Below are 14,692 nucleotides of genomic sequence, written 5' to 3' on the forward strand. Positions count from 1 at the left end.
AATAGTGAGTCCCCATTTAGTCCTCACTAACTGTGATGGTGATGTGTCGTTCTTCTCACCTCTTCCTCATCATTTCCAGCTGGGCCCTTCGTCCTGTGAATTCACCCAAATATCAGTGAGCTGAAGACTACCACATAGACAGGAAGGGATAGGCCCTTTTAGGACTTGTCCTGAAGCTTAATTAGTCTTTCTAATCATGATATGAAAAAGTACTAGGTTCAATTTCACCTTTAACTACAATTTTTTCCCCCACTTTTGGAGTGTCTTTTCAGTTTTCATCTTGGCTGCCATTACTACATACCATATCTTACTCTCGCATCAGTTCTATCATAAAGATGGTATTACGCCCATTTGACAAATAGAGAAACTGAATCACTCAAGATCACTGGAGAGAGCTGGGGTTCAAATCCTGGCCTCCATGCCACAGGCTCATGATCATTTACTGACTATCCTTGCCTCCTCAGACTTAATTGCTTAATTATTATAATGAATCTCCCAAATAGAATAAGGTTTTGAAAGATTCTAACAGTCAGCCAGCCAAGAAATATTTATGGAAATTCTGCCATCAGCATCGGGATATAGTGGTAATAATCAAAGGGCATTCTTAGGCACTTCCATCTATCAGTTAATTCTAAGCCTGTCATTCCACTGTTCCAGAAAATGGGGAAGATGAGGATGTTGGCGGCAGTAGCCACACACTCCCAACAGCACCTCTATTAAAAAGCATTCACCAGGGGCACCTGGGTGGCTCAGTGGGTTAAGCTGCTGCCTTCGGCTCAGGTCATGATCTCAGGGTCCTGGGATCGAGTCCCGCATCCGGCTCTCTGCTCAGCGGGGAGCCTGCTTCCCCCTCTCTCTCTGCCTGCCTCTCTGTCTACTGTGATCTCTCTCTGTCAAATAAATAAATAAATAAATCTTTAAAAAAAAATAAAAATAAAAAGCATTCACCATATTTATAGAGATCTGGAAATGGGGTTAGAGAAATTCAGTAACAGCCACAAGGTCATGCAGTTAATAATCAGCTTCTTAGTTTGCTGGCGTACTCATTCGTAACATGCTTCTTCTTCTTCTTCTTTTTAAAGATTTTATTTATTAATTTGACAGAGAGAGATCACAGTAGGCAGAGCAGTAGGCAGAGAGGCAGGGGAGGGAAGCAGGCTCCCTGCTGAGCAGGGAGCCCAGTGTAGGGCTCAATCCCAGGACCCTGAGACCATGACCTGAGCTGAAGGCTGAGGCTTAACCCACCAAGCCACCCGGGCACCCCTCATAACCTGCTTCTTGCTGTTTTCCTTCTGATCCATAGCTATTTCTTAGGCAGGTCTCAAATTCTCCTATCTCTTTTTTAATTGAAGTATGGTTGACATACAGTATCCTATTGGTTTCAGGCTTATATCATCATGATTTTTTTTTTAATTTTTTTTTTATAATTCTTTTTTTAAAGATTTTTTTTATTTATTTTATTTGACAGACAGAGATTACAAGTAGGCAGAGAGGCAGGCAGAGAAAGAGAGAGAGAGGAGGAAGCAGGCTCCCTGCTGAGCAGAGAGCCTGATGCGGTACTCGATCCCAGGACCCTGAGATCATGACCTGAGCCGAAGGCAGCAGCTTAACCCACTGAGCCACCCAGGCGCCCTATCATCATGATTTTATATTTTTATACAATACCAAATGATCTCCATGTTAAGTCTGGTATCATCTATCACCATACAAAGTTATTACAGTATTATTGGCTCTACTCCCCTTGTTGTACATCACATCTTTATGACTTATTTTATAACTGGAAGTTTGTACCTCTTCACTCCCTTCACCCATTTTGCCACCTGCCCTGTCGCTCACCAATGCCCATTTCCTCTGGCAACCATCAGTTTAGTTTGCTCTTTGTATCTATGGGTCTGTTTCTGTTCTGTTTTGCTTGTCCATGTGTTTTGTTTTTTAGATTCCACATATAAGTGAAATCATATGGTATTCATCTTTCTCTGACTTCTTTAACTTAGCATAAAACTGTCTAGGTCCAGTCTATCCATGTTCTCACATATGGCAAGATTTCTTTTCTTTTTATGGTGGAGTGATATTCCATTGTGTATCTGTACACCACTTCTTTAGCCATTCATCTGTTGATGGACACTTAGGTTGCTTCCATATCCCGGCTGTTGTAAATAATGCTTCAGTGAACATAGGGGTGCATGATTCTCTCCGAATGGGTGTTCTTGTTTTTTGTTTTTATTTTTGTTTTTTTTTTTTCAAGTAAATACCAAGAAGTGGAATTGCAGGATAATATGGTAGTTCTATTTTTAATTTTTTTGAGGAAACTCCATATTGTTTTCCACAGTGGCTGCATCAGTTTGCATTCCCACCAAGAGTGCATGAAGGTTCCCTTTCTCCATACCCTTACAAACACTTCCTTTTTTAAATCTTTGATACTAGCCAAGCTGATGGATGTAAGGTGATATTCCCCATCTCTTTTGCTTGCCTACCCCCTTTTTTTTTTCTGTCTTGCTTCACTAATATAAATGTATCAAGTTTTGGAAATTAAATATCAGAACTTTGCTTTCTGTTTTTTGGGTTTTTTTTTTTTTTTAACCTTAACACATTTATGATGACCTCTTAATTCTTATCTACTTATCTCTTTACAAAATTAAAATCTGGATATTTTTCTCCTTTTCTTTTAGAGTGAAATACTGATATTCTCATCAGAGTGCTCACCCACTCAGAAATAGGTTTGTAGGACTCTTAGGATTTTGGTTTTGGAAGTGATTCTGTTTGCTTCACAATGAGGAGGAGGTGAGGTTCAACTTGGGAAATATGGGCTAGGCACTGATCTAGGCTCTATGGATAGAACAGTGAATGAGACACAAAGAATGTGGATACTTGCAGAGAAAAGCATGCTGACAAGCAGACAGATCTGTTGAGACACTTGACCCCACTGGGGATTAAGGGGTCAGGAAAATACTTCTAGAGAGATGTAGCTGGTCTGCCTTCATGATGCTGTGGAATCTGACAGGGACTTTATAAATCTTCACTACAGTTTCAGAGAAGTAGGGAGGCAGTTCCCCGAGAGCTTAGAGATTCCTAGGTAATTTGTAAGCTAGGACAGTGGTTCTCTAACTTTAGTAAATATTGGAACCACTTAGTGGGCCTGACCCCCAGGAGTTCTGAGTCAATGAGTCTGTGAGGGGACCCGAGAATATTCATGTCTAGCAATATTTCTAGGCGAAGCTGATGCTGCTAGTTTGGGGGCCACACTTTGAGAACCACTGGGTTAGAAATGAGAAAACTAACCATTTTCTTTGGGAAGAGGTGAAAGAAATTAGAAGAAAAGCCAGGATGCTGTGCCCAATTTTTTATAGACTCAAGAGAAAGTCTTTTCAAAGTGTGGCGATACAGCGTTTTGGCTAAATTTAGATGAAAGCAACATATCAAATTTATAATTTGTACTAGTAACTTTTAATATTTAAAGACTATTATAAAGTCAGGTTTTATCTGCTAATAATTTAATATTTTGGTTAATAGTTCCTTTTAATTTTATACCAATTTGAAAAGAGTTAGAAGAAATAATTTTCTAAACTCTCAAAAAAGCCTTAGTATATTTCGGGTTTTTGGTTTTTTTTTTTTTGTATTTTTAAAGCTCACTAGAGAGAAATATTTAAAATTGTTTCTTGAATTGAGAGTAAAACTATATTGCTATGATACTATTTCAATATTTTGTATGACTCTGGTGTGTCTGCTTGAAAATATTTAAGAAATCACAAAAACTTTAAAAATTTCAGTATTGGGTCTCATCTTTGGAAAAATGATTTATTTGAAAGGTACAGTAAGTAATTTAGCAAGGCTTTGGCTGGCCTTAGGAATGATAATTCTTTTATATAATATAACATATAATATAAATTAATACTTTATAGCAGTTGGTCTGTCATACCCTCTAAACACTGGATATAGTTACCTAGAATGCCATAGATTTAAAAACAATAAACAAAAGAAGAATATTATTAGAAAAAATAGACTGGAAGAGGAGCGGTCTTTAACTGAGGAAAGAAAGGCAATGTTATCAATGAGAGAATTTAACTTTAAAAATAAGAGTAAATGTTTGTTACATACATGAATAAATATTTCTAAGATTTTTGTATGTCTGCTTCAAGTAAGAATCTCACTAAAGTAACTATTTTCCTTGCATTTTTTGCCTCTCCAAGAGTCATGTTCTACCTGTGCGCTATTTTCAAAGCTCTTCTCCTTTGCTCTCTACTCACTGCAGAATTTAACTATGGTAGGATAGAAAAGCAGGACATTTCAGCTGTTTAATTTTCCTGGGAAGCTAAACACAATTACTTATTTTTCTGACCTTTTCTTAACTTAAATATTCTAACCACTTCCTTTGGAAATACTCACCTAAATTTCAAACAAATCACCAAAACTAAAAAATAAGTCCATGAAACATCCAGGAACTTAGAATATGAAAGTTTGTTTCCTATTATCTTGAAAGTGCTTCTTAGTGCTAGATGAGTTAAAGAGGTTTATTCTTTTTTTCTTTCCTCTTTCTCATCACTGGGAATGTGATTTTGATTATGTATTAAAATGAAAAAGTCCACCTGCCACTTGGGATTCATTATAATAAGATTCATAATAAAACAAAGACGGGATGGCCTGCCCATGTTCATCCTGGTTTTACCATTTTACCACTGAAAATTTCACATCCTGTGAAATCTTTTCCTATGATGCAAAAAATCATGGCAACCATGATTTGCGGTTCACAATAATGGATCGTTCATTGTCACATTACCCTGAATGATGCAACAGAAGTGTTAAAATCATGAGCTTTAACAGTCATCTTTGACTATCCATTGGAAATTCAGATGAGAATGAGACTAGTTATGATGCCAACACCAGAATGCTCCAAGCATCACCAGTAAAGGTTATAGTTATTATATATGGAAATATGTATAATGTGTATTATTACATATATTAGTATATAATGATATGTTATTATAGATGGATGGAAAGACACATGGAGTAGGGAATTAGATAACCAAAACAGACCATATTGCACACTGTGCAGAAAAGAATTTGGGATTGGACATTGTTAGGGATTGACTTATATCCTGCTCCCCAATTCATTTGTTGAGGTTCTAAGTCATACTGCCTCTGAATGTGAATTTATTTGGAAATAGGATCAATACAGATGTTATTAGTTAAGTGAAAATGAAGTCATAGTTGAGTATGATGGGTCCTTAATCCAATATGACTGGTATCCTTATAAAAAGGGAAAATTTGGACACAGATATGTACACAGGGAAAATGCCATGTGAAGATTGGAGTTGGGCTGCCAGAAGCGAAGGAACTGCAAGAAGCTAGGAGAGAGGCCAGGAGCAGATCCTTCCTTAGAAGCTTCCAAAGGAGCATGGGCCTGCCGTCATCTTGATCTCGGACTTCTGGCCTCCAGAACTGTAAGACAATAACTTCCTGTTGTTTAAGCTGCCCAGCTTGTGGTTCTTTGTTATGGCAGCTCTAGAACACTGTGGGCCTGGTAGAGATGAGAATGTAAAAGCATGTGTAGACACGGAGTCTCAATGGGTCTGAATGAGATGGGCAGGTGCATCTAAATCCATCTGCACTTTTTTTTATCTTCCAAAAGGACATTGTTGCTCAGTTGAAAACAGTAGGCACTGAATTAACATGGATGTGTCACATGGATATACGCATTTTATTTTTTCCCTTGATTGTTCTATGAAACTGACGAAAGTTACATTTCCTGATTCAGAGGTTGCAACTAAAACATCCTGTTGGTGAAAAAAAAGTAAACTTTGATAACAGATGTGTTGGCTTCTTACAACATAGAGAGCTGATTCTGTTGGATCTTACCAACAGTCTTAACTTTCTTCACTCCACTGAGTATTGCATCAAATCACAGCAACACAAAGATGTTTCCCTAGCTCTTAGGTACTTTGATTTAAAAAATGGGGTTTCAGGTTGAATTTTTGATTCCTATAAAGATTATAAAGAAACCACATAAAACAAAAATAGTTGGTGTATTGTTCAAATATGGATTAGCTTTTGCTCAGTCTGTCTGTATATTTGGCAGACAGTGCAAATGTAAACTTGGCAAATTCCATTCAGTCTGTAAACTTCTCACCAAAGAAAATGAAAAGATACTACCTGAGAAACGTCTTCCACACCTTGCATTCTTAGAACAGAGCTGAAAAGGGATGTGATTTGCTTACCTCTGACGTTGAGGGTTTTGTAAGTAAAGTTCATTCTTCCCTTTAGCTTCCTTAAAACCTGCAAAAACAATGAGGGTTTTACTTCATGGAAATGGAGGGAGATGACCTCCATAGATGTTTGCCTACCACATGGCTACGATTGTTGCTAACAGATGTTGACCAGCTGTAAAATTACATGTTTAGAGTATGAGGCAAGGAGAATGTCCTTCTGGATTTTGGAAATAATTGAGGATGTGAAGGCAGAAAAGTCTTACATTAAATCAAGAAGTGTTTATGTACTGTCTCTCTGAAAGGTTCGGTGATTGCTGAGGAACCTGTAAAAAACGCCAGAAAAGGATGAACAGTCTGAACCTTAGTTATTTAATGTGGTGCGCAGGTTGTGACGAACACTCATGCGGTGGGTAATGACTCATTTTGGGGAAATAAGAAAGACTACTTCTGAACTCAAAAATGTTACCAGAAAAGAGAATAGCCACATTGAACGGCTTTTCTTTACTAGAACTGTTGACTTGTTTGGAATCCATCCAGTATGCTTTGGAGTCTTGAAAAGGATGGATATTTTACAAATGGGTAGTCTGTATGATGAATTTATACATGCAGAGGATCTTGGAGACTGATAGCTGGTCTACAAAAGAAGCCCGCAGGTTCAAAGCGGGTGGGCCTTTTCAAGAGAACTGGAAACTTAATTCCTGTAAAAAGCTTCCCGTTGTTAGTAAGTAAAATCTCAAGTATTTTATGCTCACACCTTTCTTTCTTTTTTTTTTTTTTTAAATTTTATTTATTTATTAGAGAGTGAGCATGAGCAAGGGAGGGGCAGGGGCAGAGGCAGAGGAAGAAACTGGCTCCCTGTTGAGCAGGAAGCCTGATGGGGGCTCAATACAGGACTCGATTCCAGGACGTTGGGATCATGACCTGAGCTGAAAGCAGCTGCTTAACCAACTAAGCCACCCAGGTGCCCCTGCTTACACCTTTGTTAAGAAAATATTTAAATTGAGGTCATCCTGTTAGACTAATATCAGTAATGTGGACTTACAAGAGCAGAGCTACAAGTCAAAGTGAATTTTCTGTTGGACTGTAGTTCATTCCTGGGCTGGGGGGAGGCAAAAAAAAAAAAAAATATATATATATATATATATATATATATTCCCCCACCTAACGTAGTAGTGGAAAAGGAAGCAAAGAGTAAAAATATCCTACTGTATCATGGATAAGATGTCACTATTATTTTTTATTAAATATAGATAACTGTTTAGTCCCATTGTATTTACATTCCCCTTTTACAAAGTCTCAGATGTATGTTTCTGAAAATATACAATAATATAGCCTACTAGATTTAAATATCCAGAAGAAAGTTTAAATAAAAGGGCAGAAAAGGGGCGCCTGGGTGGCTCAGTGGGTTAAGCCTCTGGCTTTGGCTCTGGTCATGATTTCAGGATCCTGGGATCAAGTCCTGCATCGGACTCTCTGCTCAGCCGGGAGCCTGCTTCCCCCGCTTCTCTCTCTCTGCCCACCTCTCTGCCTATTTGTGATCTTTCTCTGTCACATAAATAAATAAAATCTTAAAAAAAAAAAAAAGTAAAATCAAAACAAAAAGGGCAGAAAGGAACATAAAAATATTGGGGCTCCTGGGTGGCTCAGTTGGTTAAGTGTCTGACTCTTGATCTCAACTCAGGTCATGATCTCAGGATGGTAAGGTTGTCATTCCCATCAGCTCTGTGTGTTGGATATGGAGCCTGCTTAAGATTCTCTCCCTCTCACTCTGCCCCTCCCCTTAAAACACACACACACACACACACACACTACGTTTTCACACATTTTATTTGTTAAATTGTCCTATTCTTAATTACTACTAAATACCCTTATTAACCTTACTGTTTATTGAAATAAATGCTCTTACCATAACAGAAAACTAAATAGTACAGAACAATATATAATTTCAGATAAATACTGATTCTAGTTCTCTGTTAAAGTAATAACACCTATGAGTAATATTTCTTCTGTGTTGTCATGTGTTTTTGGAGTGGTGTGGCTGTGTCTCTGCTGACTTTAGATAAAATTGATCACCCCTGTGCACAGTACTCACCTTGCCCATTGTCTTTGTTCTTTTGTCCCTCTTCCTTCCTTCCTCCTCATCACACATTTCAATTTCACTAAGGCCAGTGAATTTGAGATTATAAAAAGTTCTAGATTAGTCTTGGAAAAGCTAGTTTGTATAATCAGCTCTGAATTTTCAATCCCTAAAATAATTCCCATGGAGAAGAACTGAAAACCTTCAAATAAAATGTTCCTTTGTTTTTATTGCTTTATATTGTTCCCATTTTGGAAGGCAGCATGGTATAGCTTATAGGAATAGGGTTTCTGAAGTTCCATGTATATCTAATGTTTAGGCGCAGGTACGACTATTTCTTTTTGTGCGTGATCATAATTCTGATTGAGTTGGAAGTGCTGGAATGACTATTTACCTAGTAACAGTGTTTAAATTACCTGATATTTTTGGAATGTATACTTTTGTTCTTCTTTCTAATGTATACTTCTTTGTTCTTCTTCAGAGTTTATTAACTCTGTTCTACTTTTCCTATTACATTCATACAGTGTACTGGGCATTGTTTCTAAATTCAGAGAGGTCCTGAGAGTGTGTGTTTTAGCTGTAGGATCTTCTGATTGACATATACATTTTTCAGGTCAAATGTGATACATAAATTTTAGCATGTGTTGTTACTTTTGGCAAATATGCATCTGTTCACAGGCTTACAGATGTTATTTAGGATGTTAAGTACACTTTTGAGATTTTTTTAAGGTGCTTTTATTAGTGGATATAAAAATGAGTTTCTTTTAAGTATATAACTGCTATAAAATTCCTCAACTTCTGAAATTCACACTACTTTGATCATTATTTCTACAGTAATTCGAGAATGTTGTCACCAGTGGCTGTTTGCAGAATTCTTTAGTTCAACATGGGACAACTGCTTAAAATCTGTTTTTATAGGTGAACATAAGTGTACAATATGCTGTCTTTTAAAAATATTTTAGAATTCTAGTGGCATTTCTAAATTCTCATAAAGAAAAAAATCAGCTAGAACACTTGGTCTGTTTTGATATCAATTGTTATTTTATGCTAAGAAGTTATTGAATGTTCCTTTATATTTGGAAATGTTGATAAGCATGTCCTCCCTGACATTGTGTTTTATGTTTATCATCTAGAGGGATGGAGTCCTGGCATACATTGGGAATTTTCGCCTGCTTGCAGAACTTTCCAGCCCTTTTGTGAATCAGCGGTAGGTGACTAATTATTTTAAACTTGTGCTGTTTCCTTTTTGTTTGGGGAAACTTTCCCGAAGATCCTAAAGGTACTAAATAAAAATGAGAATGTGTGACATGAATTATTATCACCATCGTGCAAATGAGGAAACCAAGCCTTCGAAAGGCGAGAGAAACTTATCCAAGATCCCCTAGGTATAGAGTGGTGGTCCTAGCTTTTAAACAGAGCTCTGTCTGAAGGATGGCAATGCTTTATTTTACTTGGGTTCACCTTGGGGCCAGTTCCCATTCTTGATACCAGCGTATTCCTATTCCCAGATTCTGATGTCCACATTACCTTCATCCATCATTTAAAAAAAAAATAGACTTCTAATTTTAGATTTACAGAAAGTTGCCAAGAGAGCATACGAACACCCATATCCTCCTCACCTGGTTTTCTCTGTTGCTGATATGTTACATTACCATGGACCATTTGTCAAAACTTAAGAAACCAGCACTGATAGGTTGCTATTAAGTGAACTCCAGACTTTGTGGGATTGCATCAATTTTTCCATTAGTGTTTTGTTTTTTTTTTTTTCGTTCTAGGATTCAGTCCAGACTGCCACACTGCATTTAGTTTAGTATCTTCCCAGTCTCCTGTGGTCTGTAACAGTTTCTGAGTCTTTCCCTGTTTTTCTTGACTTTGACAGTGTTAAGAAGTACTGTCCAGTTATCCTTTAAACTTTCCCCTAGTCTGGATTTGTCTTTTCTTCTTATGACTAGGTGGAGGTGATGGGGTTTTGGAAGGAATCCCATGGAGGCAAAGTGCCCTTCTCATCACATCCTGTTAGGAGGTACATGATGTCCATATCATTGGGGGATGTGAACTTGGCTATCACATGGTTAAGGTGATGTTTGCCAGGTTTCTCCATTGTGAAGTTTTTTCTTTTCCTTACTCTGTTCTTTAAAAGCAAGATATCAAGGATATCCCACTCTCAAGGAGATGAGGGAGAAAGGAAATTAAGTTCCATCCATCTCATGGAGGGAGGTAGATGCTTTTATTTGCCAGTGGATTTATAATGGTGCTGTATGACCCTTATCTTGTCATTTAGTGAGGTCTGCTGATGCCTTTCATGTGCAACATTAGCTGTTCCTTTCACTCTATATCCATGGTCCTAGGTGAGGGTCTGCAGGATCTCCATCTTCCAACTGACTTCCCTCCTTCCAGGTTCACCCTCACTTCTGTCCTTCACAGGGCCACCGCCATAATCCTTCCTGTGATCCACTTTCTGGACCTTATTTTCTTCCAAAAACTGCATCCTGTTTAGACTCTAATCTGACTTTGAGGTTCCCTGTGTTGTGCTCCATATGTTTGTTCCCAGCCTTATTTCCTACTGTTCATTAGAGTCGGTTTGGAACCCTTACTGTCTCATGCACCTGTGGGTGGTTCTCGAGTTTCTTCCCGTATTCACATCCTCCATTTCCCTTCCATCTCTGAAAAACTTACCTATCTTTAAAATCTTCGGGCAAAGTCCCAAAGTCGGGGGAGGCTCCCATGGTTGCATGCAGCCCTTTTGTGACTTAGTACAGAGATAACCCAGAGAATTGGGACTGTCAAATCAGACTCACATGGGTTAGAGAGTGTACCCTGTATTAAGCCGAGGATCCAAGTAATCCTGAGGCACTGGCAAGGCAGGGAGATGTTCAGGATCATCTGAATGGCTCCCTGGGTCCTTTTTGCATTAGGAAGACTCCACAATAAGGTTATCTCTGAAGGCTATAAGCAGTATGCATAGTTCCTATTGTGGACATAGAAGGAACTCTCTTGATTAGGAAACATCTCCATTTAATACTCGGTTAGTTACATAGCTTATGTAACATTCTCCAGGGGGTCAGACCCCATAAATCCATGCATTCTAGGTTTGTTTGCCATAAGCAAACCTAGACTAGCTATATCCTAAAAACATTCCATGGATGAGACTCTCCTGCAACAAATACCATTAGTCTGTTTATCGGGACATCTGTCATTAGTATGTTCACCATGCAATTAGCCTGATCTTTAAAAAAAAAAAAAAAATTATCTGAAAGAGAGTAAAAGAGAGAGAGAGAGCAGAAAGTGTGTGGGGGAGGGCAAGTCTCAGAGGGAGAAGCAGACACCCTGATGAGCAGGTATCCTGACACAGGGCTCAATCCCAACTCCCTTTGCTTTCATGACACCACACTCATCCAATCCTTGTATGTCTTTGACCACACTCTCTCAGCCTCCTTGGTAAGACACGGTTCTGCAAATGCTGGTGTTCCCCAAGGCTCTCTTCTGGGTCCACTGATCTCCATGCTTCTCCCTGGGCTGAGTTCTCCTTTCAAGGTGTCCGCTATGACCTGTTTGCTCATTTCATGTGATGCTCATTTTCATGTGATGGGCTGTGCATGAATTTTAAAACCAGATGGACTCAAGTTGTATTCAACCTTGTCACTTAACGTGCCCTGACCTGGGCCAAGTTATTTAACATCCCTGTGCTACAGTTGCTTTCTCTTTTAAAAAGAGCATATTTAATATTACCTACTTCTTTGATGATAGTCAGGTGTTTTCTCCTCCCAGGTGGCACAACAAATTCAACATGTCTGAAATAGAATGCAACATATTTCCCTTTGCAGTCTCTTACTTTCTGTTGTTCAGCATGTGGCCCAGCCATTCTCTCTCATTGTCCTGCTCAACATATGGGAATCATCTTTTACTGTTTCTCCCTCACCTACATTTGGTCCATCATTAGGTCCTACCAGATAACCTCCAAAATATTTCTTGCCTTGGCCACTGACTCTCCATCTCTACTCTCAGTGCCATCATCTCTTGTCTAGGCCCCTGTACCAGCTTCTAACCCTGTCCTGCCCAACAGGGTAACTGCAAGCCACATGTAATTATTTACATTTAAATTAAATTAAAAATTCAGTTCCTCAAGCTAACTTGTAACATTTCAAGTGCTTGACAGCCGCACTTGGCTAGAGTCTGCTGAATTGGGTAGCACATCTATAGAACATTTTCATTAATTGCAGAAAGTTTTTTTGGACAGTGCTGTTCTAGACCAGGGATTGGCAATTTAAGACTCAAGGGCCAAACCCACTGCTGTTTTTTGAAAATAAAGTTTTATTGAGGGCAGCTATGCTCATTTGTTTACATCATTACTATTACATTACAACAGTGGAGTCCATTTGTTGTGACAGAGACTAGACAGTTTCCAAAGCCTATTACTATGTCCACTCTCTGGTTATTTGTGGAAGAACTTTGGTGATTCCTGCTCTAGATTAACTGTCTAGCTGTCTCCCTTTTATCTTGCTTCCATGTTATTCTCTTCCATGATGATCTCTCTAAAACACAAAAATGAACATGCAGCTTCCCTGGTTGAATCCCCTCAGTGACTCCTGCTGCTTACAGGATAAAACGTGGGCTCTTTAATGGGACACAGAACACTTTCCAAGTACATCTGTTACTCTTTCTGCCGCATTTCCCTCTCTCAGAAATCTCCTCTCATTCCAACTTGTCCATATGTAGAAAGGTCTCCTGGCTCCTTACTCATCCTTCACAACCCAGCCTGAGGATTATTTCCATCACTAAACCCCATCTCTCTCAGGTTGGGTTGGGTGTCCCTCACCTGTGCCTCCATAATAGTGACATACAGTTATACCAATATGATTAGTGTGTTTTATGATAATGTTCTGTCTCACTCACTCTCTCTTTTTTTCCATTTCTTACTCATCTCTGTGTTTCATTAGATCAAGGGCAAAATTTTGTTAAAGTTTGAGTGGTCCAGAAATTATTGTCTGGCACATAGTAGCCATTTAATTACTTTTTGAAAAAATGACCCCCAAGAGGTGATAAGTTAAGTTCTAACAATGTCCATCTCTTAAATATGATTCAGAATATGAGATTTTAAAGCAGGAGAAAATTAACTCTGGCACTTAAAGGAACTTCAAGTCATTTTCGTTGGAAACTCTTTGAGAACTCATAAAATTAGAAATAGTTTAATTTTATACCTTTATCTAAAAGCCTTGAGTCTTTAGTAAATTAAGAAAAGGAGAAATGTGGTTGGAATGGGAACAGGAAATGGTATAATGCAACAAGGAGATCATAACAAAACTGAGTGCAGCTACTGAAGCTCTCCTAGAGTTTTCTGTTGGTTAATTGTTTTCTTTATGGTTTGGGATATTTTAATGTTTTCTCTATTTTAAAGCTCTGTATAATTTAAGAAGACACATGGGATGCATGTGGTGGGTTATAGAGGAAAAGAAGACTGAAATAAAGCTCAGACACCTGAGCTTCAGTTACATTTCTGCTGCTGAGTTATAGGCTGCAACAGGTTTCTTTCTATTAAAGTATTTCAGTGGTGATAACTTCTTTCTTGCCTAAATGCCTTTCATTGCTATGAGGACATATTTATACATTGCTATTAAAATTAAATAGCTGATAAGAACTTTGTACATATGCTTCTTAATATGTTAATTTAGTATTTCCTAAATAACTCCTCAGTTCCTAAATGTCCCAGTCCCTGCCTTCTGGGATCTTCAAATTTGGTGTCTGGTGGCGGGTCTACATAGGACTTAAATATGAAATAATGAGCTAGTAAAACAAGACATTATTTGAAAAGGGGCAAGAAAAATGTGCTGGTATTAATGTTATAAATCAGCTGGTCTCAAACTTGTTGATCTCATAATTATTGAGGACTTGAATGAACTTTTATTTCCGTGGACTTCTATCTGTTGATATTTGCCAGATTGGAAGTTAAAACTGCAACATTAAAAATATTTATTAATTCATTAATAGTAACAATAATATTTAATGTTAATATAATGTGGGTTGTTTTTGTTTTTGTTTTGCAAAAAATAACTACATTGCCAAATTGAAAAAAAATTTTAGTGGGAACAGTGTCATGGATGTACATTTTTACAAATCTTCCTAATGTCTAGCATGGTGGTATTTAGATGGATTCTCAAGGCTGCCTCTGTTTTTGGTGTGTTGTGAAATGTTGTTTTGGTTGAAGCATATGAAAAAAAAACAAAAACAAAAACAATCCAGCCTCTTTGAGTTAATAATGTAATAGGAAAAGGTAGAAGTATTTGAGAAGCCTTTTGAAGTATTCAAGGATATTCTTCTCTAACATTATGCTGAAACATACCAAGAGGTAGTTTCTTAAAGCTTAGTTAAATGTAGAATCTGAAACTGTATCAATGAACTTTCCATACGTAGTTAC

At 37.9% G+C, this 14,692-nt stretch overlaps 1 protein-coding gene across 9 annotated transcripts in view; it reads left to right on the forward strand.

The window, feature by feature from the left end:
• Positions 1 to 14,692, forward strand: part of LOC309843334 (TLC domain-containing protein 4-like) — a 106,580-nt gene that overhangs the window by 79,356 nt on the left and 12,532 nt on the right. For all 9 annotated transcript variants that reach the window (XM_082688754.1, XM_082688758.1, XM_082688760.1 and 6 more), the window contains one exon: positions 9,414 to 9,487. In XM_082688754.1, the coding sequence (XP_082544880.1) occupies positions 9,414 to 9,487 (74 nt within the window). The remainder of the gene's footprint in view (positions 1 to 9,413; positions 9,488 to 14,692) is intronic.

This window comes from Mustela nivalis (genome assembly GCF_964662115.1).
Source record: "Mustela nivalis genome assembly, chromosome: 10".
Lineage (NCBI taxonomy): Eukaryota > Metazoa > Chordata > Mammalia > Carnivora > Mustelidae > Mustela > Mustela nivalis.